We start from the raw sequence: 26,839 nt of genomic DNA on the forward strand, positions 1-26,839 counted from the left end.
TGACGTCATACGCAGAGACTTCCGGTTCCCGCTTCTGGATTTGGACTTTCACGTGTCGGGGCTTCCAGGTCTCGCTGGGCTCCTTCCGGCGTCTGATGGAGGAGCCGGTCCCCTGGGAGGACCGAGCAGGTGGGATCTGCTGCTGGATTGGGGACGAGCTGTGAGGGTTGGGGTGGTGCGGTGTTTGAAGGCCTGTGTTTGAGGGCTTGGCCCTTACCTTGTACCGGCCTCTCCTGAACAACTAAGCAAGGTGCTCTAATGAGTTTAGGATGAGTGAGCACAGTGGGCTTGCAAGACAGACTTGTGAAGAAGTAAGTACGGCACAGGATAAGGCGCTGAGAGAGAGGGGACTGGGACTGGGGTGAGCTGAGTTGGGCGCAGAGTGTACGGGGACGTCAGAAAACTGAAATAAATTTTAATGCAGTATTTTAAAAAATCAAAATGAATGCCAAAAATTCATCGTTGACAAATGTCACAGTTTTTCATAAAGACAAGTTCAGTAACAGTGCTGTGCTGAGCTATATCAGAACCTGAGGCGAAAGGAATGATCAGTAATACTGATCCTGTGAGTGACTCCCTGGATGGTATGAACCGCCATCACCCTTGGCTGCTAACCAAAAGAATGGCAAGGCCTGGCGGTCTACTTCCTAAAAATCAGGCTATGGAGCACAGTTCTACTCTGACGCACGTGGGGTTGCCATTGAGTCGGAAGCGACTCCACAGCACCTGGTTAATTGGTTGGATTCTGTGAGTAAAGTTAGCCAGATGGGGAAGGAGTGAGTGTATTGCAGGCAACTAGGCCAGGTGAGCAAAGACAAGAAGATGAAAAGAGCCTCTGGTTGGGTGAAACTGGAGAGTTGAGCTCTTGGAGGCAGGGAGCAGTAGTTTTCTTTGCCAGAAACTTTGCCAGTTAAAAGGCCCAGGAGCCCAAGGCCTGAAATTCTCAGACTCTGATTTTCAGTGACAACAAAAAACAGGATATGTATCACTGGCCCTACACATTTTACTTAACTGAAGTCTAATTCTGATTTATTAATTATGCAATTGAAAAGGATATCTTTTTTATATCTTAGAGCTTTTTATCTTGATCCCACAAAACATATTCTGTGTTATATGACTACTCTTTATCTCAGTATCAAAGCCAAGGCCACAGAAGCATAATATTGGTGTGTCATTAATGGACTTAGCTTGTTTTCTTTTAGAATCATCAACAGCCTCCATCCCAAGGATCAAAATTCATGAAACCACCGGGCTTGTGCCTTATAACACACAGGGAAGACAAAAGAATGAAAAAGTGCTCACCTAGCTGGTGTTGGCTGAGGATCTAGGTAAGAATTCTGAAATGCTGACACCTAATGTGTTCTGTCAAAACAGCACTTCATAGCATTTGCTGATGATTTGATGGCGCTGGAAGCAACCATAACCAGCATCAATTGAAACCTTTTCCATTGTTTTAAACAGGCAGTTCTTCAGACTGTCATCATGGGTATCCGGGGCCTAATGAGTTTTGTGGAAGATCATCGTAACGAGTTCTTCACTGATTTGAAGTTGCGGGACACAAAAATTGTCATTGATGGCTATGCTCTTTTCCATCGGCTTTGCTTCAGTTCAGACATGGAGCTCCAGTATGGAGGGGACTATGATTCTTTTACAGACGTTGTACAAGAATTTTTTGAATCACTATCTGCTTGTAATATACATCCGTATGTTGTATTGGATGGAGGATGTGACGTTTCAGATAAAAAGCTTACAACTTTAAAGGATCGGGCCAGAGAGAAGATCCAGATGGCCCATTCCCTTTCTGTTGGTGGGGGCGGGTGTGTGTGTCCCTTACTCATCCGGGAAGTGTTCATACAGGTTTTGATCAAGCTGCAGGTATGTTTTGTCCAGTGCTTCTCAGAAGCAGATCGGGATATCATGACGCTTGCTAATCACTGGGATTGCCCTGTGTTATCTTCGGATAGCGACTTTTGCGTTTTTGACCTGAAAGCTGGGTTTTGCCCCTTGAGTGGCTTTCAGTGGAGAAATGTGAACACCCTTAAAGGCACCCAAAACTGCTATATTCCTGCCATGTGCTTTTCCATTGATGCGTTCTGCCGTCACTTCAGCAACATGAATAAAGCTCTGCTACCTCTCTTTGCAGTGCTGTGTGGAAACGACCATGTCAATCTGCCCATCATGGAGACAGTCTTAAGTAAAATACGTCTTCCTCTTGGAGCTACCAGTCCTAAGGGGAGGAGACACCACCGAGTTCTGGGACTTCTGAATTGGTTGTCTCATTTTGCTGGCCCTACGGAAGCACTAGATAATGTTCTGAAGCATGTCCCCAAAAAGGATCGAGCAAATGTTAAGGAGCTTCTCTGCTCTTCCATGGAAGAATACCAGCAGTCCCTGGTGAAGCTGCAGGACTTCTTCCAGTACGGTGCTTATGTCTGTCCAGACTCCTTGAACCTGGGCTTACCAGAATGGGTACTAGCAGCTTTGACCAAAGGCCAGCTATCACCTTTCATCAGCGATGCTCTGGTGCTAAGACGGACCATTCTTCACACACAGGTGGAAAACATGCAGCAACCCAATGCCCACAGAATATCCCAGTCCATCCGGCAAACCATCTACGGGCTGCTTTTGAATGCTTCTCCACGCCTGGAAAGCATGCCCTGGAAAGCACCACCTGCTCAGCCACTAGCTGTCAGCGAAGTGGAAAGGATTAATAAAAATATCAAAACATCGATTGTTCATGCAGTAAAACTGCCTGAGCATTATTCTGACTTCAGCAAATTGACTGAGGTAAGTATGATACCAATGAAATCCTTGTGAAGCACTTTACAGGTTATAATGTAGATTAAACCAAACCCAATTCCAATTCATCGTGACCCTGTAGGACAGAATAGAACTGCCCCATAGGCTGTGAATCTTTTTTTCTTTTCTTTTTTTTTTTTTTGTGCTTTAAGTGAAAGTTTACAGTTCAAGTCAGTCTCTCGTATAAAAGCTTATACACACTTGGCTATGTACCCCTAGCTGCTCTCCCCCTAATGAGACAGCACACTCCTCCTCTCCACCTTGTATTCCCCGTGTCCGTGTCTATTCAACCAGCTCCTGTCGCTTTCTGCCTTCTTATCTCTCCTCCAGACGGGAGCTGCCCACATAGGCTCATGTGTCTACTTGATCTAAGAAGGTCACTCCTCACCAGTATCGTTTTCTGTCTTATAGTCCAGTCTAATCCCTGCCTGAAGAGTTGGCTTCAGGAATGGTTCCAGCCTGGGGCTAACAGAAGGTCCCGGGGCCATAACCTCTGGGTCCCTGTAGTCTCAGTGAGACCATTAAGTCTGGTCTTTTTAAGAGAATTTGAGAAGGCTGTGAATCTTTAAGGAGGCAGATTACCAGGTCTTTTCTCCCGCAGAGCAGCTGGCGGGTTCAAGCTGCTGATCTTTCAGTTTGCAGCTGAGTGGTTTAACCACTGCGCCACCAGGGCTCCTTTCACATATATCACCTTGCTTAATACAACAAACTGAGGTAGATTGCTCTATTGCTCCCTTTTCATAGCTGAGAAAACTGGAAGTCAAGTAAACTGCCTTGTTTAATATCCCAGCCAGGGTGAGGGCATTAGGATTCAAACCTAGACCTTTTAGCTCCAAATCAACCATTTGTAATTCAGTGATCTGGGTTATCTTTGCCGGTACTATCACTACTATGTTGATACTAGCTATCAATAAACCCAAAAACACCAAACCCAGTGCCATCAAGTCGATTGTGGCTCATAGTGACCCTATAGGACAGAGTAGAACTGCCCATAGAGTTTCCAAGAAGTGCCTGGCGGATTCGAACTGCCATCCCTTTGGTTAGCAGCTGTAGCACTTACCCACTACGCCACCAGGGTTTCTTTCCACTAGCTATCAGACAGATTGGGTTGTGTGGCTTAAAAAAAAAAAAAAGCATGCTTATCAGCACTGATGAAACTAACATTTCAGACCGTATCAGGTTTCAGTTAACATTAGTACTGATGCTTGAGTCGGATTTTTTATTTTATTGATGAGGCCCCTCAGGCTTTAGCCTTGTGGCATCATGGTGATTTCCTTAGTTTGATACTGAAAACGTGACTCTTAGCCTAACTCATTGTTCCTTAAACCTGAGTAATGCTCAGACCAATCCCCTTTTCTAGGAAATAAAATTCCCCTGGATCACCCCAGTGCTGAGTTAATTTCTTTTTGTAATATTACGTAAATGTATGAAAAAATACAAATAGATTTCAAAAGGTCTATGCCGATAACACAGTTAAGCCTCCAGAGTGAATGCAGATAAACTTAGAACACCAATTGCAATGCCCATCGGTAGTTTCCTTAGATCCAGCTGAACTCTCAGAGTCACCAGCCTCTCACAGGCCACTCTCGGCACCAGTCTACTCGCAGGGACCTAGAAGAACAAGCACAGCTTCCCAGAAGAAAATTGCTGCTGGCATCTAGTGGGCAGAGACAAAGAGTGCAGCTTAAACATCCTTCGACGTACAGGACAGCGCCTAATGGCAAGGAATTATCTGGCCCAAATTCTCAGTAGTGGTGAGATTGGCAAGAACTAGCCTCTTTAGCATCGTCATTAGTGGCAGCTCAGGTCCGAGGAAATGAGACTGGCATCAGGCGGGTGGGTGCAGGAGCTTGCCTGGCAGTGCGGAGCGACTGCTAAAGGGGTACAGGGTTCCTTTTGGAGTGATGAAGGCGGTCTGGAATTAGATAGTGGTGACGGTTGCACAACATTGTGAGTAGACCACAAACTCCTGAATTACACACTGACCAGGTGAGGTGTATGGTATGAGTTATATCTCAGAGGGGACAAAGCCTCACTGGCTTAGAAGCCTCATTCCCCGCAGGGCCCAGTCTTCCATGTAACCGTTCTATAGACAGAGCTTTTGAGCTCCCTGCAAGGGACATGGCTGATGACAAACGTCACTATTCAGGAAGGCCCTAAGATAGGGTGTTCCCATCAGATGCCTGTTTATGTTCAAGTCTAGATGCAGTTTTAGTATCGTGTTTAGTAACACAACTGACAATCAGGTTTCCAGAGTTACGGAGCCAGAAAGGTCTACACAGGTCGGAGTCTCAAATAGGAGTGCTTTATTAACCCTTTACCCATACAAATAAAATTCTAATTAGCAACATTCTAAAGGTGTTTGGCTGAGATTAGATTTCTCATAGACGGTGCTGTGCCACACGTGTTGTTGTTTTACTTTTTATAGCTTTATTGAGGAGTAATTGATGAGCAATGAACTGCTCATTGGTGTGCACTTGGGTGAGTTGTGATCTGTCTATATGTCTGTGAAGCCATCCCACAACTGAAATAACCAACATGTCCATCACCCCCAAAGTTTCCTCGTGCCCTTTTATAATTTATCCCTCCCTGACTATTTTTTTTTTATACATATACGTATAGATAGGTGCACAGAAATCACACAGCTTGATGAGTTTTCACAAACTGAACATCCGAGTAGACATAAGACCAGCACCCAGGAGATTTTCCCAGTGGCTTGTTCCCGTCACGCATCCCTCCTACTCTTGTCACTGCCCTGGCCCCTAACAACAGAAAGTTTTGTTTTTATACTTTATAAAAGCTCAGTCATACAGTATGAGCTCCTTTATGTATGGCTTTTATTCAGCACACTGCTTGTGAGACTCATCCACTGTTGGTGTGAGGAGTTGATCATTCATTCTCACTGCTGCATTTCACTACGTTACGAGATACACCACAGTTGTTTTTCCCGTTTTACAGCTAATGGGCACTTTGGGTAGTTTCCAGCTTTTGGCTCTTGTGAGTAGCACTGCTATGAACATTCTAGTACACGTTATTTAGTGAACACTGGACACATGTCTGTTGCATATATACCTCGGAGTGGAGTTGTTGGTCATAGGATGCATTTAAGGAGCCCTGGTGGTGCAGTGGTTAAAGCGCTCAGCTGCTAACTGAAAGGTTGGTCCTTTGAACCCACCAGCTGCTCTGCAGGAGAAAGATGTGGCAGTCAACTTCAGTAAAGATTTCTAGACTTGGAAGCCCTATGGGGCAGGCAGTTCTACTGTGTCCTACAGGGTCACTATGAGTCGGAACCAACTGACAGCAGTGGGTTTGGTTTAGGATCCGCTTACATTCAGCTTAGAAGATGTATTGCCAAATGGTCTTGCAAAGTGGTTGTACTAATTGATAGTCCCACCAGCAGCATATGAGAGTCCCCTTTACTTTACACCCTTGCCAGTACTTGGAATTTTCTGTCCTGGTTTTTAAAGTTTAGCTGTTCTTTCGGTTGTGTAGAGGTATCATTTTATCCATTTTGATGGGTATGTAATGATTTTAATTTGCATTTCTCAGATGATTAATTTGAACACCTTTTCATGTGTTTATTGGCCATTCGGAGATTCTCTACATGAAGTTTCTGTTTAGTCTTTGCCCAGTTTTCTATCATGTTGTCTTTTTGTTGTTGATTTCTGTATACAAGTCCTTTGTTAAATGGCATGTATTGTGAATAGCCTCTCTCATTCTGTGGGTTGCCTTTTCACTCTTTAGTATGTTTTGATGAACAGAAGTTCTTAATACAGTCCAATTTAAATTTATGGTTATCACTTTTGTGATCTGCTTAAAAAATAATTGCCTATGCCAAGGTCACAAAAATGTCTTTCTGTGTTTTATTCTAAAAGCTATGTTGTTTTGTTGTCATATTTAAATTTACAATCTATTTAGGTTTGGTTTTTTTGTGGGTGGTGTAAAGTAGGAATCAGAACACTTTCCACTTTATGGAAATCCAATTGAATGAATTCAACCATTGCCAGTTATAACCCTTGCTAAGTGGAGATGACTTGAGTCTTACTCCTTACCTTTATTCAGAGTAGTGTGAAATCTTAGTTCACTCTCTGCTGGGGTGTCATTTGGCTTTCCTTTGGCATGAACTCATCAATTCTGTATTTAGTCCAATACTGTTGGTTCTAATTTGCCCATAACAGTTCTAAATGGTACCAGGTGTAAATAGGATTCCAAATACAAATGCAGGTACAAGAATGGAAACCTGGTGACAGTATTTAGTCATTTCGGTGTCGTGTCTTAAGATGATGTGGTAATAGTAAATATTTAATTACCTGCTTTGTGCCAGCTGGTAGGAACTTTATATAATTGCTCACTCAATTCCCACAGTAACCACGTGGGGTAAGGTTTCATTTGGGTCCTGTTGGCTGCAATGGACAGAGCACTACTTAAGTTAACCAAAGAAAAGGGAGGTTAGTTGTAAGGAGACATGGAAGTGGGTCATTCTTGGAAGGGAGGCAGTGCCAAGAGTAGCGTCTCTGGGTGCCCATGCAGGCCGCTCTGGCAGCTTCCTCTGCAGCCACGCGCTCTCGCTACCCCTAAGGGAAGGGAAAGGAGTTGTCATATGGGATTAACCTGAACAGTTTACCAAGGGCAGTGAGCAGAGAAGTTCCCCTTCTGGAAGGAGCTGAGGACTTGTGGGCCCCCCCTTGAAGCATCTTTTGCAAGTGATTAAAATGCCTATTTTACAGAAGATTGAAGAGACTGAAGAGGAGCTTGGAAACTTGTGCAAGGTGTAGAGTTAGTGAGGGGTAGAACAAAGCTCAGTCATTAAAGTTGTAATTTAGCTCTAGAATTCAATAATTTAAGCATTACATGTCAGAAAAGGATGAAGGTATTTTCTTACCTTTACTTGGTGTATTTTTCTATCAGTTTAGGAAATTACAAAGAGAAGTTTTTATTTTACTTTAAGTAGTTAATGCTATTTCTAGTAGAGGTGATTGATTATAAAGCACTTTGTGTATTACTAATTAAAAAAACATAACTTTACCACTGTCACAATCTTATCAAAACAAGTTATTTAGAAATTGTACTAGTTAATGCTCTTATGCCTTGATAAGACAGTTTTGTCAATTTTGACATGTTTTATTTCAGGTTAACGTCTCTGTTCTAAGCTGTTTACCACACTTGGCTACTGTGTGCTGGGTGTTAAGAAATGTGCCAGACTGTCACATCCGCCCAGAAAGTTAAGAAGAAAGAAATCCTTTTCTGGCAGTGTGCAGACGCTGGAAATACAACTTTTTTTTTTCTCAGAGTTTGATTGTGAAGTCCTTCTGAAGTTGCCTTTTTAATAGCCCTTGTTGCTTTATCTATAAGAGTATGTGACCTCTAAGATCTTTGGTGGCTTTGTAAGTACAGAAGATTCACTTAATTAAAAGTGTTTCAACATGAAGCCTAAATCTGGCAGAGCTGTTTGTTTCTTAACTTTGATTTCAAGTGCACTACAAAGCCTGGTGTAAACACAAGGGTAGTGGGTATTGGAAGCACAATGCAGGTGGTCCTTAAGATGCTTCCAACTCCCTTCAGTGTTCCCCTGACCTATAAGCAGTCTCTCTGTGAGGATCCTGGTGTGGGAGAACACAAAGACAATAAAACATTCAAGCTGGCGTTCACAAGGCAGGACCCCAGCAAAACTGGGCTGCATGATCCCCCCAGAGGGTTTGCATAAACGAAGAGTTTGTCTTCTGGAGGTGATCAGGGATGGCTTCATGAGAAGCTATGGCCTAAGCACTACTAGCAAATAAGGGCAGGCCCTCCAGGAGTACAGATCTTTGCTTCTCAGAGCACTACCTCTCAGCTGCTAGTTAAAATGCAGATTCCTGCATTCCCCCGGACTTAAACAGAATCAAAATTGGGAGGTGGGCTGAAGATTTGAAATTTTAACCTGCTTCCCTGCTTGTTTGCTGTGTGTGCTGAAGTTTGCTGCTCGCCAGCCTCCACAGGGAGGATGGAATGACACAAGCAGGGGCCGGGTAGCTCGGGGAGACAGTGCAGCCATTCAGTCAACGATACCAAGTGCTTCATGAATGTTCTAAATCCTTTGAGGGTGGCTGATTTTTTTCCAGGAAGATGAGGGTAACAGCTGACACCAAAGTCTCATTTGTGTTCTTTTTGTGCTAGAGGGGAAAAAAATGCCACTCCCCAAAGTAACCTGCAAGATGTTTGGTATATATTTTCAGCTTTCCTTGGATAAACGGGAGATGCTTCTGTTAGAAACCCTGAAGGTGAAGCGGACCATCCTGGACCCAGTTCCTCCTTCGCTGAGGTTGCCCGTTGCTGTCAGCTGCTACTGGTTGCAGCACACGGAGGCCAAGGCAAAGCTGCACCACGTACAGGCCTTATTGCTGGGGATGCTGATGGGGCCCTTGCATGCCAGAACCAACAGCCCTGGTAGGTGTCCGGAATTCCCGGGAGTATAGTCTTCCATGTTACTTGCATATACGCGAAGCTTTAACCAAGAAAATGTTTTTGGATTGTTTACTCTCACCAGTTTATACCACAGCTTAGAAAAGGAGGCATCAAAGAGTCATTCACTCGTTGATAAAATACTTCTGGCATGAAATATTTGCCGATAGTGCCAGGCTCGGTGCTGGAGGACTTGACTCCAGCGAGCGGTACAGCAGTGAAGAGCTGGTTCTGCCTCATCCCGCCTGCTTTGTGGCACCTAACGCTTTACCTTGTGAGGTGCCTGGCAGGTGCATTTGCCAGTTGCCTTCTGTATTCCACGTTCCTTATCCATCTTCAGTACAGCAGCGACATCATCACAAGAACTGACTTAAAACTGCCCATTGGAGAAGCTTCCGAATGCCTGCAACCTCCATAGGCATTCGTGCTTGGGTTTTTTTTTTTTTTTAACTAACCTTTTTATTCCTTTTCCTCTACTGTAAATTCAAATAGTATGTAAGTAGTGATGCTAGATACAGTAACTTCTGTTTCTACTAGAGAAATACACTTGGAGGTAAGTTCTGTAATGGAATTATTCTCTTTCAAGGATTCTGAATGCTATAGCACTTTATCTAAACGTGTTACCACATTCTAAAACAGTATAATATGGTACCACATGTGGTCACTGTAGTTTAAATTAATTAAAATCAAATAACATGAAAAATTCCGGTTCTCAGGTGCGCTAGCCACGGTTCAAGTGCTCAGTAGCCACACGTGGCTAGAAGGTGCTGTACTGGACAGCGCAGATACAGAGCATTTCCATCGTGGCAGAAAGTTCCGTTGAACAGCAGTACTCTAGCATTTACTTCTTAAAATAAATGAAAGAGCGAAATAGCATGGACTCCAAGATACCCCAGGTTTTCAGGCTCAAGTAGCTGTCAGAGGGACTGTTACATGAGAGCAAAAGAAATGACTTAAGGCCCACTACTGCTTTAAGTGCTCCCTGGTGGTGCAGACAGGTTAACGAGCCTGGTGCTAACTGAAAGGTTGGAGGTTCCAGTCACCCACAGGAGCCTCGGAAGAAAGGCCTGGAGATCGGCTTCTTAAAAATGTGCCATTGAAAACCCTATGGAGTACAGTTCTACTCTGACACACATGGGGCCACCGTGAGTAGGATTCAGCTTGATGGCAAGAGGTAACTGCTTTAGGATACAAACATAGAGTGTTTCCTCCCATTGAATGAAAAATGTAAATCTCAGCACAAGTCTTTAGCTGAGTCTAACAGAAGGTGCACGCCAAGGGTCTGTTTCTCTTCTTTTAGGGACTGCGGACCCCTCACCCAGGCAGGCTCAGTGCCGTGCTGTTCACTAATGGGTCAAAGGTGGGCCTCCTTTTCATTACCTTCAAGTTGATCCAGATGCCATTTTGTGTCACCTGCTCAAACCAACCTGTAGCTGATAGCTGAGCACATGTAGTGTTCTTTATTCCTTAGAGTTGCCTCTTGTCCCTTATCCTCAAATTCCCTGAGTTATACTTTAGTTTTCTCTCCTAAAACAGAAGCTAAAATGTGCTTTGAACATACTGCCTGTTTTTTAAAAACAAATGCACTATAGCATTGGGGTTTCCATGAGAGGAAGTTTAGTGAAAAGGAACAGTATTTAATAGTAATTTTTAATTTTCATGGACATAGACTGTGGATTTGGAGAGTTCAAATGTAAATGTATTTAAAGCCAGGTTTTTTTTAGTGAACTAGATTTTTTTTTTTTTTTTAGATTTAGCGAACTAGTAGAAGAGAATTTATTTCAAGGACAAAATTAACTATTTGGGTTCAATAAAATTATTAAAAACATATCTCAGCATAAATATTTCAATTTAAACAGCAAGGCTTTTATTTTGAGTTAAAATAGTAAGGGGCCAAAACAGAAAAGCATTTGAGCCTCGTAAACTAATTGTCTCCCTTGTAGAATGTGTTGTTTTATACGTGGAGAATTACAAGGTGATATGTTTTTGGAAATACTGCCCTTGGGTTGTCTCGTTATCTAGATAAGGAAGATGCAAGTGACGATGGTGCCAAGATGTTGTATAAAGAGTTGCACAGAGTGAAGGCGCAGACCCGGCTGAGCAAGAAGTTGGATTTAGACGCAGCTCACGTCTTCTGTCAGTGGCAGTGCTGTCTGCAGATGGGGCTATATCTCAATCAGCTGCTCTCCACTCCTCTCCCAGAGCCGGACCTAACTCGGTAAGTGCCACGCAGGACTTGACTTCACGTGGATGCACACAAGAGGGAAATGCATACATTTAAAGCAAAGTTACTTTTTGTAATTAATGTCAACGTAATTGATTTTGGATCACTGTTCTAGCTGAAGAGCTGGAAATGGGAAAAGTATTGTTGTTTCTGTATTTCAAAAGAAAGCTGCCATGATTAGATCCAGTAAAACATTTTTAAAAAATCAGTTCCTTAAAGTAGAACACTAATATAACCGAAAGAAAGAAGCAGTTGTTGGGAGGCTCTAACTCATTCCCTAACTTCCATCAGGTCTTTGCTCAAATGTCACCTTAGAGGCATTTCCTGACCACCCTATATGAAATACCACCCCTCCGCCAATCACCCTAGTCTTATTACTCTTTTTTTTAATAGTACTTCTTACCACTTGACGTAGTATTCACTTATTCATTCATTCAGATATTTATTAAGTGCCTGCTCTGTGCTAGGGATGTAATGAACAAAACAATAAAAAATATCTCTGCTGTCACAGAGCTTATTCCAGTGAGGAGCCTATTAGACATCTAAGTGGGCTTTATCCAGGCAAGAATGAAGAGGGAGAGGAGGCAAGGGAGTTGAGCCTGTATCCCAGGGAGTGATCCTGTTTGACTGTGGAGTTTAAGCTGGGTAAGGAAGAAGAAAATGATAACGGCAGGGTAGGGGCCAGTGAAAAAATGGTGGGATCAATGGATTGTCTGTCCTGGTCGATCCAGGAGGTGAAAGGGGGTTGGTTAGAGAATGGCATATTTGAGATTGTAAAATGTTTGTCCCTTTCCACTGGAATGTAGGCTTTATGAGGGCAGTGAATTGTCTGTTCATTGTTGTAGCCCCAGTTCCTATCACACAAGTACTCAAGTATTTGCTGAATGAATGAATGGTTCGGAGACATACAAAATACGCTGATACAACTATAAATATGTTTCAAGGTGAAAAGCTCCCCAGCAGTAAATCGTGTTTTTAATGCATCTCTGGGCCTCATATCTGAGCTAACCCTAGAACCTTCAACTGAATACGATTAATTGGCCTTTGACCTATAGATTCTTTACTCCTTTCCGTTTTTGGTCACCCTTAGCTTGGGTCCAGTTGGAAAACCAGTTAGCATTCATCATTTAATTTGCTGATAAAGTTGTTAAATATCATCAGCCAATAATTAATCTCTGTTATAACAACTTAGTTCTTTCCTTCAAGGAACAGATTATTCTTAAATAATTTTAATAATTTTTCACAAGCAGTAAGAGTTCTCAGTGTGTTTGTTTCTCAGTGTGTTTCTGCCACATTAATGACAGTGGTCCAGTGCAGTGAGCCTAAGCTTTAACAACACACTTCGGTCTCCCCTTGACAGATTGTACAGTGGAAGCCTGGTGCACGGACTATGCCGAGAGCTACTAGCATCAGCAACCTCTGTGGAAAGTCTCCTGAGCATGTGTCCTGAGGCAAAGCAACTATATGAACAGATGTTCAATGCCATGCAGTCATCTGCCCCTCCTGAGTCATTCCTACCAAAGGGTAAATCACATTCAAAAAAGAAAAGGCAGAAGAAACAAGGTAGCAGCTGGCCAAAGAATAAAGTGGGAACCACCTCAGGTACCAAGTGTCGGCATGAGGGAAGCAATCGATTTGGGCTGTTAAAGGTTGAAAACTTGGAGGAGCATGTTGAGGCCTCAGAGCTTGAATAAGCTCAGTCTGCAGCCAGATGTATAATTAATTCTGACTTAAAATTTTCCTATCACTTCCCTTGAAATGATTAACTCTTCTCTTTGGCACTAACCTGTTAAGGGATTGACAATGCAGTAGGTAACCTTTGAACTCCAGGGTATTTTGTACTGATTTTACTAAATACAATCCGATTTAAGAAACTTGTGTATTTCTTAAACACGTTTGTATGGCTCATGTTCCATTCCAGTTATAACATTCTATAACCTTTGAATTGCAGCAACTCAGCCAGTTACATTTTCAGAGTAGGAGTCCTACTTCCTTTATTTCCTCTAAGTAGAAGCTGAGTTGTTACCATTTCAAAATTTCTGCAAAACAGATCCCTCTTCATATGTTAGTATGAGAGGCCTGGGCCATGGAAGATAGAAGTGAGGGTAAACCCCAACCAAACCCACTGCCGTCAAGTCGATTCTAACGCATAGCAACCCTGTAGGACAGGGTAGAACTGCCCCATAGCGTTTCCAAGGCTATAAATCTTTACGGAAGCAGACTGCCACCTTTCTCCCGCGGCGCGGCTGGTGGGTGCAAACCGCCAACCTTTGGGTTAGCAGCCAAGTGCTTTAACCACTGCACCACCAGGGCTCCTAGAAGTGAAGACGCGAGACAGCAAATTTTATTCAGAAAGTAAGTTCTTAGTAAATGAGAGCACGGCAGCGTCGATGAGCACTTTAGGGACGCTCCAGGTTTTAAGGCAGAAGTTGAAACCGTAACGGGCAAAATATGAAACATCATCCTGAGCTGCAAGATCTATAGGAGGAAAGAGGAACCAATGAGAAGAAACGAAAATACTCAGGATACATGCACCAGTACCAGATTCTACACCCTTTTTCATGCTAACATTCTTGACCCACTAATGGGATGTGAAATTTAATGGGTCATAACTGTCATATTTAAATGAAAAAAATGTATCACACATGTATATCATGAATTAGATTGTCGTGCAAAATGTATTTCTTACTGTGGGTTAAAACCTAAAACCTGCTGTAACTGTGGGTTACAGTCAAAAAAGTCTGAAAGGCTTTGTTCTGGAACGCACCATGGCTGCTAAAAACACAGCACCAACAGATTTGGAAGATACTGGCCAATTCCAAATAAAGAATTTGACAGTAAAAAGAAGCAAGTGGAATGAAGAGACTTGGGCAAGATTTGAAGATCTGAAAGTATATTCAATCTTCGTTTTACTTTTCTTCACACAAATTGTGTTCCTTGCTTCTTCTCTACTCTCCTAATGGCCTGTTCCATCAGTAATAACCCTAGAGGCTGCTCTCAGCTGCCATTCTGAACAGGCCTGAGAAACAAGTCTCTGCAGTCCCCTAGAAGAACCGTACTCTCAGAGCGTCAGCCGGTGTCCACACACACCTCCCACGTAGTGACTAGCTTTAGCCATTTACAAAAAGCAAAAACACAGTCTCATTTGCTCCTAAAGTTCTCAACCCTAAAAACAGATTTCTCTTTCAAGTGAGAGTTCTTGAAAGAAGGAAATTTTCCTTATTCTAGGAGAGCATGGTGGCACTTTTTAATGTCTCTCAAGAGATGGTAGTGAGAAGACAAGGTTATTCCCAGAAGTATGAAAAGCAGTCAGGTGCATCTCGTTTTGAGAAGAGACATGTTTCACCAGCAAATAGTGAATCCAGTAGGGGCCATAAACATGTAACCTTGTTTGTGTCAATACTCTCTTTTCCTTGATTAGCTTGTAGAGTGTGCAGCCAACCTGGAAATACCAGTATAAGTGTCCAGTTTCCTCGTTAATCATCAACACTGCCCTTTAAAACCACCAATCCTGCCTGGAAAACCATTCACTCCCATTGCCATTTGAGCAAATAACTGTTTTGATAGGTACCAAAATGGAAAGTGTATGGGCTACAGAGTTTGATTAAAAGTCAACTGAATTCCATCAGTCATCTTTTTCTTTTATTAAAAGGAGTATTCCAAGCAAAAGGGTCCTCCTTTAGCTGATTTTAAGAAGTCAGGTTTCCTCCTCTAACCACTGTCATTACAGCCATTCACATGAAGTTATGCAGCCTTGCAGGCATTAAACTCTAGCAATAATCTCCTTCACTCTCACTCTCTGCGGGAACTTAGGAAAGCTACTTACTGCTGTGTGTGTCTTCCCTGCAAGTAATGGATGAGAGGTCACAGGCACTTTATAGGATATCTGAGGAGTTTACGAGAGAAGTATGACATGATTTAGAGAGTAAATCAGAAGCGTTCTCAGACCTAGCTTTTGAGTTTTGCTTTAAGTGACAGGTAATTCAGATCAGGTACAGAAGAAAACAGGGAGTGTCTGTACAGAAGCAGTGCTATAGTCCCATGTTCCACTGGTGAACTCTACTGTTTGTTTTTAATCAACTCTTTAGAGCCTGCTCCTTCTGTCTCAATTCTAGCAAATGAAATCTCACCTGACGCTTTGGAAGGGCAAGGCTGCAGCTGGCAAGTTAAATAACAAAAGGAACTCTGGACAGCTGAGTAAATTTCAGGGATAAACTTGGATAAAAAAACATTTATTAGATTGTAATCATATTCTGTATTTGGTGATGATGAAATTAGACTTGAATTTTATTTGTAAAAGCCTCTTTTAAGACACCTGCACCTCGAAATTTTAATATATAGGCTGGAAATACACTCTGTAAAGGCCTCTCATGCCAGCTGATCATAATGCAAAAGAGAACTCACATTGGTGATTAGGATTTTAGGACATAAACAGCCATTCTTCTTTTAAGCTTAAAAGGTCTTAGAATTATCTTCTTTTCTGCATAAAAGTAAATGAATCAACAACTATGACACATCAGTTACCCAACTTATAAAATGGGGATCAAAATAGTTCAGATTATTGTCTAAGGATTAAATAACATGTACATGCAAACATGCAAACATTCATCAATAACTGGAACAAGGAATGTAGAAGTATGAATCTAGGGAAATTGGAAGTCATCAGAAATGAAATGGACTGCATAAAGATCGATATCGTACGCATTAGTGAGCTGAAATGGACCGGTCTTGGCCAATTTTGAATCGTATAATCATATGGTCTCCTATGCCAGGAATGACAGGTTGAAGAGGAATGACATCGCATTCATCATCAAAAGGAACATTTTAAGATCTATTCTGAAGTACAGCGCTGTCAGTGATACAGTAATACATGTATGCCTAAAAGGAAGACCAGTTACTACGACTATTATTCAGATTTACGCACCAACCACTAATGTCAAAGATGAGGAAATTGGAAGATTTTTCCCACCTTCTGCAGTCTGAAATTGATCAAACATGCAATCAAGATGCTTCAGTAACTACTGGTGATGGGAATGCAAAAGTTGGAAACAGAAGAAGGATTGGTAGTTGAAAAATATGGCCTTGGTGATAGAAATCACACCAGAGATCACATGATAGAACTTTGCAAGACCAACAACTTCTTTGATGCAAATAACCTTTTTTCAACAACATAAATGGCATCTATACACATGGACCTCACTCGATGGAGTACACAGGAATCAAACCGACATCTGTGGAAAGAGACTGTGGAGAAGCTCAGTATCATCAGTCAGAACAAGTCCAGGGACTGACTGCAGAGTAGACCATCAGTTGCTCATATGCAAGTTCAAATTGAAGCTGAAGAAAATTAGAGCAAGTCCACAAGAGCCAACATATAACCTTGGGTATATTCCACCTGAGCTTAGAGACCACCTCAAGAATAGATTGGACACACTGAACACTAATGACAGAAGATCAGACAAGTTGTGGAATGACATCAAGGACATCATACACGAAGAAAGCAAAAGGTCATTAAAAAGCAGGAAAGGAAAAGACCAAAATGGATGTCAGAAGAGACTCTGAAACTTGTTCTTTAACATAGACTAGCAATGTGAACAGAAGACTTCAGATGGCAGCTCGAGAAAAAAAAGTAAAGGATTGAAATGAAATATGCAAAGACCTGGAGTTAGAAAACCGAAAGGGAAGAACACACTTGGCATTTCTCAAGCTGAAAGAACTGAAGAAAAAAATTCAGGCCTTGAGTTGCAACATTGGAGGATTCTACAAAGAAAATATTAAACAAGGCAGGAAGCATCAAAGAAGATTAAAGGAATACACAGAGTCACTGTACCAAAAAGCATTGGTTGACATTATTTCAGGAGGTAGCATATGATCAAGAACGAATGCTACTGAAGAAAGAGGTCCAAGCTGCACTGAAGGCATTGGCAAAAGACAAGGCTCCAGGAATTGACGGAATACCAATTGAGATGTTTCAACAAATAGAGGCAGTGCTGGAGGCGCTCACTCATCTATGTCAAGAAGTTTGGAAGACAGCTTCCTGGCCAACTTACTGGAAGAGATCCATAGTTGTGTACATTCCAAAGAAAGGTGGTCCAACAGAACGGGGAAATTATCCAACAATATCATTATTATCACATGCAAGGAAAATTTTGGTGAAGATCATTCAAAAATGGTTGCAGGAGTACATTGACAAGGAACTGCCGATTGTTCAAGCCAGATTCAGAAGAGGACGTGGAAGGAGGGGTATTACTGGTGATGTCAGATCGATCTTGGGTGAAAGCAGAGAATACCAGAAAGATGTTTACCTGTGTTTTATTAATTATGCAAAGGCATTCAACTGTGTGGGTCATAATAAATTATGGATAATACTGCAATGGGAATTCCAGAACACTTAATTGTGCTCATGCAGAACCCGTACATAGACCAAGAGGCAGTCTTTCGAACAGAACAAGGGGATACTGTGTGGTTTAAAGTCAGGAAAAGTGTGCATCAGGGTTGTATCCTTTCACCATGCTTATTCAGTCTGTATGCTGAATAATACGAGAAGCTGGACTGTATGGAGAACGGGGCATCAGGATTAGAGGAATGCTCATTAACAACCTGCGTTATGCAGATGACAAAACCTTGCTTGCTGAAAGTGAAGAGGACTTGAAGCACTTACTAATGAAAATCAAAGACTATAGCCTTCAGTATGGATTACACCTCAACGTAAATAGAAATCCTCACAACTGGACCAATAAGCAACATCATGATGAACGGAGAAAAGACTGAAGTTGTCAAGGATTTCATTTTACCGGGATCCACAATCAACGCCCGTGGAAGTAGTAGTCAAGAAATCAAACAACGTATTGCATTGGGCAAATCTGCTGCAGAAGACCTCTTTAAAATGCTGAAAAGATGTCACTTCGAGGACTAAGGTGCACCTGACCCAAGCCATGATATTTTCAAAATGACTTCATATGCATGCAAAAGCTGGACAGTGAATAAGGAAGACCAAAGAGTTAACATCTTTGAATTATGGTGTTGGCGAGGAACATTGAATATACCATGGACTGCCAGAATGAACAAACCTGTCGTGGAAGGCAGAATGCTCCTTTGAAACAAGGATGTTGAGACTTTGTCTTACGTACTTTGGACAGGTTATCAAGAGGGACCAGTCCCTGGAGAAGGACATCATGCTCGGTAAAGTAGAGGGTCAGCGAAAAAGAGGAAGACCCTCAATGAGATGGACTGACACAGTGGCTGCAACAGTGGGCTCAAGCATAACAATGATGGTGAGGAGGGTGCAGGACTGGACAGTGTTCTGTTCCATTGTACATAGGGTTGTTGTGAGTCAGACCTGACTTGATGGCACCTACCAACAACAGCACAGTGTCTGGAACTAAAAACATGCAACAAATGATAGCCATTATTGTTACATCTGCACGTGAAAAGCAAGAGCAAAGCAAGGTATCTGGGAAGAAGTGAGAGAAGGCTGAGGAGAACTATCAAGGCACTATCCAATGCACTAACTATCCAGTGTGGTCAAGATGGGAAGAAGGGCAAGAACGTAAGAAGAAACCATTACAGGAAGTTCATCAAAGTTGTCAGGCTGAAGCCACCCTGAAAAGAGTGGAGAAGTGCCAAGAAAAGTGATAGGTGGCTGAACTCAAACTCAGAAAATAAAGAAAACAGAGACCAGCTATTCCCATATGAGCTCCTATGCCCCTTCTCCTGTTGTCCAAATTTTCCATATTGGTTTAAACTCAATTTGAAAAAGTCCAGGGTATGTTCAGAGATAAAAAATTAAAAAAACAAAAATAAATAAGAGCTGCTATTACCACTTCCTGGGAATTTCCTCTTCCTGCAACTGCCAGGGCTATCCTGGCCCTACCCCACAGCCCTAAGGCACAGTCTGGGCGCAGGGTCCACTCGGTACTGTGCTCTGCACGTGCTGCCTGACTGCTGGCCCACCGTGAACCCCGAGCAGTGCCTGGAGATCAGCCAGCACCAGGGCCAGGAGGCAGAGTTTCACTTCTGCAAAAGGATAACTCTTTGTAATACCTGACTCCAGATGTGGTGGCCTTATATCTTTAGTGAGCTGGCTGCGGGGAACTTGGTGTTTATCACATAACACTTTCTGACGCCTCATTTCAGTCAAGGCAGCTGAATATGATTCTGTACCTTGTACCAGTTTGATATTAAAACACCATTTCTCTGGGACAGATGTATTAAAAAGATGCCTCCCAGCAGCCAATTTCTGAGCCATACAGGAGGGGTTGTTTTTTGCACTTGTCTCCCAAGATCTCAGTAATGCCAAATTCAAGTCCAGCCCGCTGTAAAAATTCTAAGATGAGAACCTCACGCTAAGTAGGAAGATTTCGAATTCAAAGGCAGGACTGCAGCAGATCAATGACCAGCCTTAAAACGGCAGAAACAGATGAATGAGGTAATACATGGACAAGCGTTCCCAACAAGTTACACTGGATTCTGCTCTCAGGGAGGAAAAAACAAATGTCATATGAACAAATTGCCAGTGCACAAGCATCACCGTCGTTCCCACTAGTCTTGACATCATTTTAGATATTTCGTTAAAACGGCTAAGTCTTTTGCTTAATATGTATTTATATATATATATATATAAAAGTATATATGTGTGTGTGTATACATATCTGTGTATGTTTGGAAAAGAACTGTGATATTACCACACTGGAGACAGAGATTTCTGTGCACAATATAATCCATTCTCCTCAGAATCGGGCAACTTAGGAATGTTTTTCCAAAAAAAAAAAAGCTGATGTTAACTGAAACCCTGATCACACTTACCAACACGGGACATCAGAACGTACCAATAGTGGTATTTTGATTATTTATAGGACTGAATCATTTGACTCTGAAAAAATTATGCCATCGCATGAGCTAGCAGACAAGAATAGGGAAACTTTTCAGGTAGGTGTCTTTTTACATGTAATTAGTCCTTTTGGTGGATTAACTGAGGTGCCAGTACTTCCGTGTTGAAAACCGCCGTGTGTCTGTCTAGACGTTACTTTCCCCCTCTCCACCTGTCTGGTTCATGTGTGGCTACACAGTACAGAGAAGTAGGTCAAAGGACCTTGACGTGAAAAAAAGTCGACTTTGCACAGTGGCTGAGTGCATATTATCACAGACACAGTGATTCACTTTATATTTCATGATGTAGGCAGGACTATACGGATGAATTCAGATGTCAGGAGGTGAACTTGCTCTGACAAATATGAAAACAGTTTCTGATTAAATAGATATTGGCATTATTCTTGAAACAGGGCATGTAAATGTACCAATGATAACTGTTAGGAATTATTGCTAAAATCACGACAGTAATCCGTAATTTTTATGCCTTCGTTAGAACAATGTCAGGAACTCTCCCTTTTCAAATTTCTATTTATCCTTCATTCGTGTAGGACGGGTCTAGCTGGAAGGTGGGGAAATGGGTGGCTCTGTTGCGGATACGTTAAGTCTGACACACCTGAGGGAGCGAGTGCCATGGTGACATGTTAGGCAGTTGGATATATATCCGGAGCAAAAGGAAAAGTCAGGGATAAATAAAGATGACATTAAAACCTCGACATTTATAGACTTTGGCCGTTGACATTATGAAACGTTCTCCCCTACGCCTCTGTTTACAGAGTGTCTGTAACGAGCATGAGGTCTTATTATAGTAAGAGAAATGTTTAACGTCTGCAGCTCCTGGGAAGTGTGGCATCCAGAGGGCAAGACTCCACTGTTGCCTTGCCCCAAGAAAACTGGGAAAAACAAGAGAGTTAAAAAGGGGGGGAAGGTAGCCGTCAGTGGGGAAATCTGGGAATGGTGACACCACAAGCCCGAGTTTTAGTCACAGAGTGCCACGGCCTTTCTATTTCCTAGGCAAGTTGCTTTTTTAAAGACAAACTTAAGAAATTGACCCTATTAGGATAACCATAATCTGTGTTGTGAAGCAGTTGAAGTCATAGACAACCAGGGTGGGTCATAAAAGGAATTCACTCGGAGATATTGCCATGATTATTTTTCGAAATATGAGAAATATTATGCAATATGTTTTGGCTTATGGAATGTTCTGAGAAAATTAAATTGTATTTTTCCCTAAGACTGGGCTGTTAGATATTGTGGTTTCTATTACTAAACGTTGTCTTCCCTAAGCAAGATAACATACTTTCAGCCTCTTCAAAATAAGTCTGTTTCTCTGTGTCTGTACTAGGAGGAAACAGCCAATGAGAAGGATGCCCCACTTCTCTTCCACACCCAGAGAGGTGGAAGGGGCAGAGAGACCAGTGAGGAGCAGACTGCTGCTTATGGACGAAAGCCTGGGGTGAGCAGGGAAAAAGAGACAGAAAGAGCGAGTGTGTCTGTGCGCGTGCGCGGGCGTGTTTGGGAGAGGGCACAGCTACTCAGATGGGACAACAAGTTAGAACAAGGGGCCTTGGCGGTGATATGGGACCGGGAGTAACTGGCATATCCTCTCCCTTGATGATGAAGTGAGAACAGACTGAGACTGACTTTTTCCACGTGGGAGCCTTGGTGGAGCCTAAGAGGAGTCATTGACATCCAATCTGCTACCAAGTGCATCCGTGCCAGAGAAAACACCTGTTGGGAGAGTGAAAGGTAGAGAAAATTGATGCCACTTCCTTTCTGGTCCACTGAATGTAAAGCATAGGCCCTTTTTTCAAATGTCTAAATGAGGCCTCGGCAAACTGTTTATGTAAATAAAGGGCCAGACAATAATTAGGTTTTGTGGGCCATATGGTCATTGTCATAGCTGTACATCTCTGTTGTAGCACGAAAGCAGCGACAGACAATACGTAAAGGAACGTGTTGGCTGTATTCCAATGAGACTTTATTTACAAAGCACGCAGTAGTAGGCCGGATTTAGCCCCGGAGCCGTAGTTTGCCAACCCCAAAACTAAATCAGTAGTTCCATGTAGGTGGGTTAGGAAGGATTAAAATAAAGTTTCCCTGACTTGTCACACCTCTAGCTAATGGGTCATCCATACTAGCTCCATGTACAAAGATGCAGAATCTAGTGTACTCGCACTGTGTAACCATATGGTTGCTACAAGGAACGTGAGTAAAAAATTACACTTAGGACTCTCTACAACTGATCTAAAAAAACTGATCTAGTAATGCTTAAATATAAAGCTTGTCGTATCTTTCCTGTCACACACACACGTTCTACAAAATCATGTATTTGTTTAGCTCCAAGGAGAATGTTTTTTAAACTCACATACGAAGACATTTCATTATATGCTTTTAAGATGCAAACTTGGTGAAAAATGGCAGTTGGTCAAGGTATCACATACAGTATTTTCTTTATGACCACAAGATGGCTCCAAATGGCCATTTCTCACCTTTGGGGCACTCCAGTATATTTATCACAGAGAAGGTCCTAATAGAAAATTGCGTTTAATGTGGCTGAGTGGGTTAATATTTTTTTTTTAATACTGCATTAAAAAGCACATTTTGCTTGAATTAAGAGCCAGAAGTGCACAGAGCTCTAAAATAGACTTCTGGAACTCATGTAGAACAATCTGTGCAGTTTCTGTCAGTGACTGCTCAGTGAGGTGTACTTTCCACTCAGAGTGTCACTAAATAGAACAATGCAGTTACTACTAAAAATATATATATATATAGTGATGGGGAAGCCGTGCAGTTGAGATAAAGGGCAGTTCTGACAAGCCTAACAGCTACAGAGCCAGCACAGAAATGTGGGCCTTTGCCAGGCTCTTTGTCAACTGGCTAGCACTGAGCAAAACAGGATAGGAATGGGAAATCGGATTTGCACTGCACCTGCACGTGAAACACTAGCTACCCTGAAGCAGCCTGAGTACACGTCATTAACACACCATTGTGTGCATTTGGCTTGTACACAGGAATGTCAGGTTTAGTCAAAAAGAATTTCTAAGAAATTCAAACTAATGGCCAGGGTATTTGTTTTCATTTTCCTCCTCAAACACCAACACTTAAGTTTATTCTAAATTCTCTTCTAGATTTTTCAACAAAGTGACTTGGACTTAAATTTTAACACTGAAACATAAAGCCCCACAAATTTAATGCCCAAACTTCTGGCTACATTTATTCTTAATAGTGTTTGTAAGAAATTGTACTACACATACTACACACACACACACACACACACTAGAAAGGCTTCATTCAACAGGATGGCTGGCATAGGTCAGAATTTTGAGTCTCAAAAATGAGGAGGGGGGCTAATGGTGATGGAAAAACCACATTGGCTAAGAATAGGTTGCACAGCCAATTACTGTAACTGCTGTACACCTGTAAAAAGTTGAATTGGCAAAAGCTGTGTGATAGATGTATTTACAACAATGGGGGGAAAAGCAGCAGCATTAGTCTGCTTATGTACAAACAAAAACCTCACGGAATTTTCCTTGGTTTGGAGGTTTAGGGTCATGGTTTCATGGGACACCCAGCTAATTAGTCTAATAACATGTTTAGTGCCTCTGTTCTACCTCCTAGTTCACTGCATTGTACTTGGGGTCTGAAAAGCTTGCAAGCGGCCATCCAAGGCAAGATAATTGGTCTCTATTCACCTGGAGCAACACAGGACAGAGGAGAGTCAGGAATAGGGCAGGATATGGAATGTGCAGCTAATTGCCTCCACAAACAGTTGCCTCCTTTGCCATGAGACCAGAAGAACTAGATGGTGCCCAGCCACCATTACTGAACATTCTCATCAAAGATTCTATAGAAGATTCTGATCAAAAGGGGGAAAATGCAAAAGAGAATTTCAGATTCTCATGGACTCCAGACTTTCTGAAGCCACAGACGCTGGATAAACCCCTGAAACCATTGCCCTGAGGTAATCTTTAAACCTTAAACCAAAAATATCACCTAAAGTCTTCTTAAAAGTAAATAATAGTCTACCTTAACTAGTAAAAATTTATCTGCCTTGGGCATTATGCTCTTTTTAAGAACTGTCTATATAGGATCAAAGTGACAACAGCAACTCAAAGATTAGATAGGAACCTTAGTGGGCAGTGAATTTATGTTAATGGGGGAGGAGCAACTCAGGAAAGGAGGGGGAAAATGGATGTACAACTCAAAGAATGTAATCAGTGTCACTAAACTACGTGTAGAAACTTAATTGGTGTATTTTGCTGTATATATCCAACAACAAAATATTTTTTAAAAAAGCAAAAACTTATTAAAAAAAAGAAGAGGCAGAGGAAAGAAAATTTCAAGTTGAAGGAATAGTGTCCAAAAAGACCTGGCAGGAGATTTCTTTTGGCGCAATGTGTGGGAAATGAGGCTAAAAGGGCCAAGGAAGAATTATAAGTGAACAAAATTAGCACTGTTTTCTACTTTCATGCCATAAATTACCTGTTCTGAGCAAGTAGCTGTTTTCAACTACTACTGCTGCTCACTCAGTGGGGTTTCCATGCACAACAAACTTTTGTCTAAGCTGTGTAGTTCTTTACTGTATATACTCTCATCTCACACACACACACTTTATAATAAAGGAGGGCTTAAGTGTTCAGGGCTTTCAAAATCAAGTTGAATAACATTCTTCCAACAATCATATATCAAGGCTTATCTGTACAGAGGGTTCTTGACAAGAAGTAGCATTTTACAGTTTGACTAATGGTCACAAGAAAGAAAAAACAGTTTTTGAACTTGACAGTAATTTATTGGAATGTAGTTTACTTTTAAATAACAAAGTGACAGCCTAAGACTCAAAATTCCCCGTTGTATACATTTACTTCGCTGACGTGACTTGGTCTGGGCATAAACTGTTCCTGAGTGAAAGAGGAGGTTTGTGTTGAAAGATGAATTGTTAACCGTTTAGCTAATACACCACGATGGCGGGATATTTTCCATGCACGCTGGTCATGATCCTTACTGTTTGGGAATTGACTGACATCCAGCAGTCAGGGATCCAGGAGTCTATCATCTATTTAAAATTTGTGTTTAAGGTACAATGTGAACAAAACCTCAGCTTTGCATTTTGAATTTATACAATCAGTTGCTGTTTCCTGGTAATAACAATGCCAAAGACACTACTTTTGAAAACATCTTATTCTGTTAAAGCTAAGTTCACTTACTGCTTTACTTTTAACAAAAAATCATTGATGCTTGTACCCGGCAACTGTTCTGCTACTGGCTTATAATCAGTCAGCCGTGGCTTCAATTCATTCCATGCTAGAAACCTCCTCAGTGTGTCCCCGGAACGTCTCCAAGACACCACAGACTTCACGTTTCAAACTGACTTGTGTCCCACTAAAGCCTGTTTGGCTTTGGCTATTCTGTCAACAGCTGTACAACTCAAGCCAGAAGGCCAGAATCTGGAGTGCCTTCCATGTTTTTCTCCACTCCACCCTGTAGTCACAGAAATGCTCTGTCTTAGAAGATTGATACAGCATGCCTTCCTCTCCATACCGATCACCTGGACTCATTTATCCCTTTATCCCTTGTTATGGATTGAACTGTGTTCCCCAGAAAGGTGTGTTTGAGTTCTAACCCCTGTACCTGTAAACGGGACCTTATTTGGAAATAAGGTCTTTGAAGATGTTATCTGTGAACATGATCGTACTGGAGTAGGGTGAGTGCTAATCTGTATGACTGGTGTCTTATGATACACAGAGACAGGAAAGACAGAAGCAGAGATTGGCAGCCAAAGAACACCAACGATTGCTGGCAGCCACCAAAGCTAGGAGAGGCATGGAACAGATTCTCCCTCAGAGCCCTAAGAAGTCCCAACATAGCAGCTACCTTGACTTGGACCTCTAGCCTACAGAACTGTGAGACAATAAAATTCTGTTCTTATAAGCCACCCAGCTTCTCGTATTTTATTACAGTAGCTTTAGGGACTTAATACACTCCTTAAGCTTCCACAATTTTCTCATCATTCTCCGTTTCCAGTCTTTACAAGCCGCCCTGTGTGCTGCCATCATCATGTAACAAACAAGATAAAATTCCAAACTCATGTCACACTCTGTCCTTCCTCCAGTGTGCCCTGAGACAAAGTCACATGCCTCCTACTTTATCGCTAGGCTTCTGCCAATGTGTCCAGCACCTCACACTGCACCATGTGACTCTCACATGTACCCTCCCCCTCCAGTTCCCACCGACATCTCTGCAAAGTCCACGCCCTTTGGTTGCCAGGTCCTGCTGCATCTCTGCGAGAGATTACCAAATGGAAGGCTGATTCAGATGCCAGGAATGACAGAACTTTCTCTGGCAACTGCTCTCCATGAAATTATTTCTCTCCTGTAAGCTACTGTAGTATTTTGAACAGCATTTAACACTGTACTTCGATGTATTTATCGGTTTCCAGAATTAAGACTGAGAACCCTGACAGTAAGATCACTTATTGCCATTGAGTCAAATTCCCATTCACGGTGA

General features: G+C 42.1%; 1 protein-coding gene across 6 annotated transcripts; it reads left to right on the top strand.

Moving 5' to 3' along the window:
• Nucleotides 1–26,390, top strand: ASTE1 (asteroid homolog 1). Of its 6 annotated transcripts, none has more exons than XR_007515721.1 (9): nt 1–129; nt 1,203–1,328; nt 1,462–2,787; nt 9,015–9,225; nt 11,263–11,458; nt 12,825–13,066; nt 21,678–21,788; nt 21,956–22,081; nt 26,078–26,390. XR_007515721.1 is itself a non-coding variant. In XM_049871117.1 (7 exons), exons 3-7 carry the CDS (start codon nt 1,483–1,485, stop codon nt 20,364–20,366), a joined length of 1,923 nt encoding a protein of 640 aa, XP_049727074.1. In that variant the 5' UTR covers nt 1–129; nt 1,203–1,328; nt 1,462–1,482; the 3' UTR covers nt 20,367–21,670. The 6 variants fall into 6 exon arrangements, 3 of the variants coding, with proteins under 3 accessions (XP_049727074.1, XP_049727073.1, XP_049727072.1); XR_007515723.1 differs by having other exon boundaries at nt 12,825–12,988; XR_007515722.1 differs by lacking the exon at nt 21,956–22,081 and having other exon boundaries at nt 26,078–26,389.
• The last annotated feature ends 449 nt before the right edge of the window (nt 26,391–26,839 follow it).

The sequence above is a fragment of the Elephas maximus genome, chromosome 27, assembly GCF_024166365.1.
Source record: "Elephas maximus indicus isolate mEleMax1 chromosome 27, mEleMax1 primary haplotype, whole genome shotgun sequence".
Classification (NCBI taxonomy): Eukaryota; Metazoa; Chordata; class Mammalia; order Proboscidea; family Elephantidae; genus Elephas; species Elephas maximus.

Bases quoted from the DNA above. Each gene is read 5' to 3' on its own strand.
- ASTE1 (XM_049871115.1), top strand. From the start codon at position 1,483: ATGGGTATCCGGGGCCTAATGAGTTTTGTGGAAGATCATCGTAACGAG. The intron at 9,226-11,262 runs GTAGGTGTCCGG...CTCGTTATCTAG, and splicing joins TGCCAGAACCAACAGCCCTG to ATAAGGAAGATGCAAGTGAC. The intron at 11,459-12,824 runs GTAAGTGCCACG...TCCCCTTGACAG, and splicing joins CCAGAGCCGGACCTAACTCG to ATTGTACAGTGGAAGCCTGG.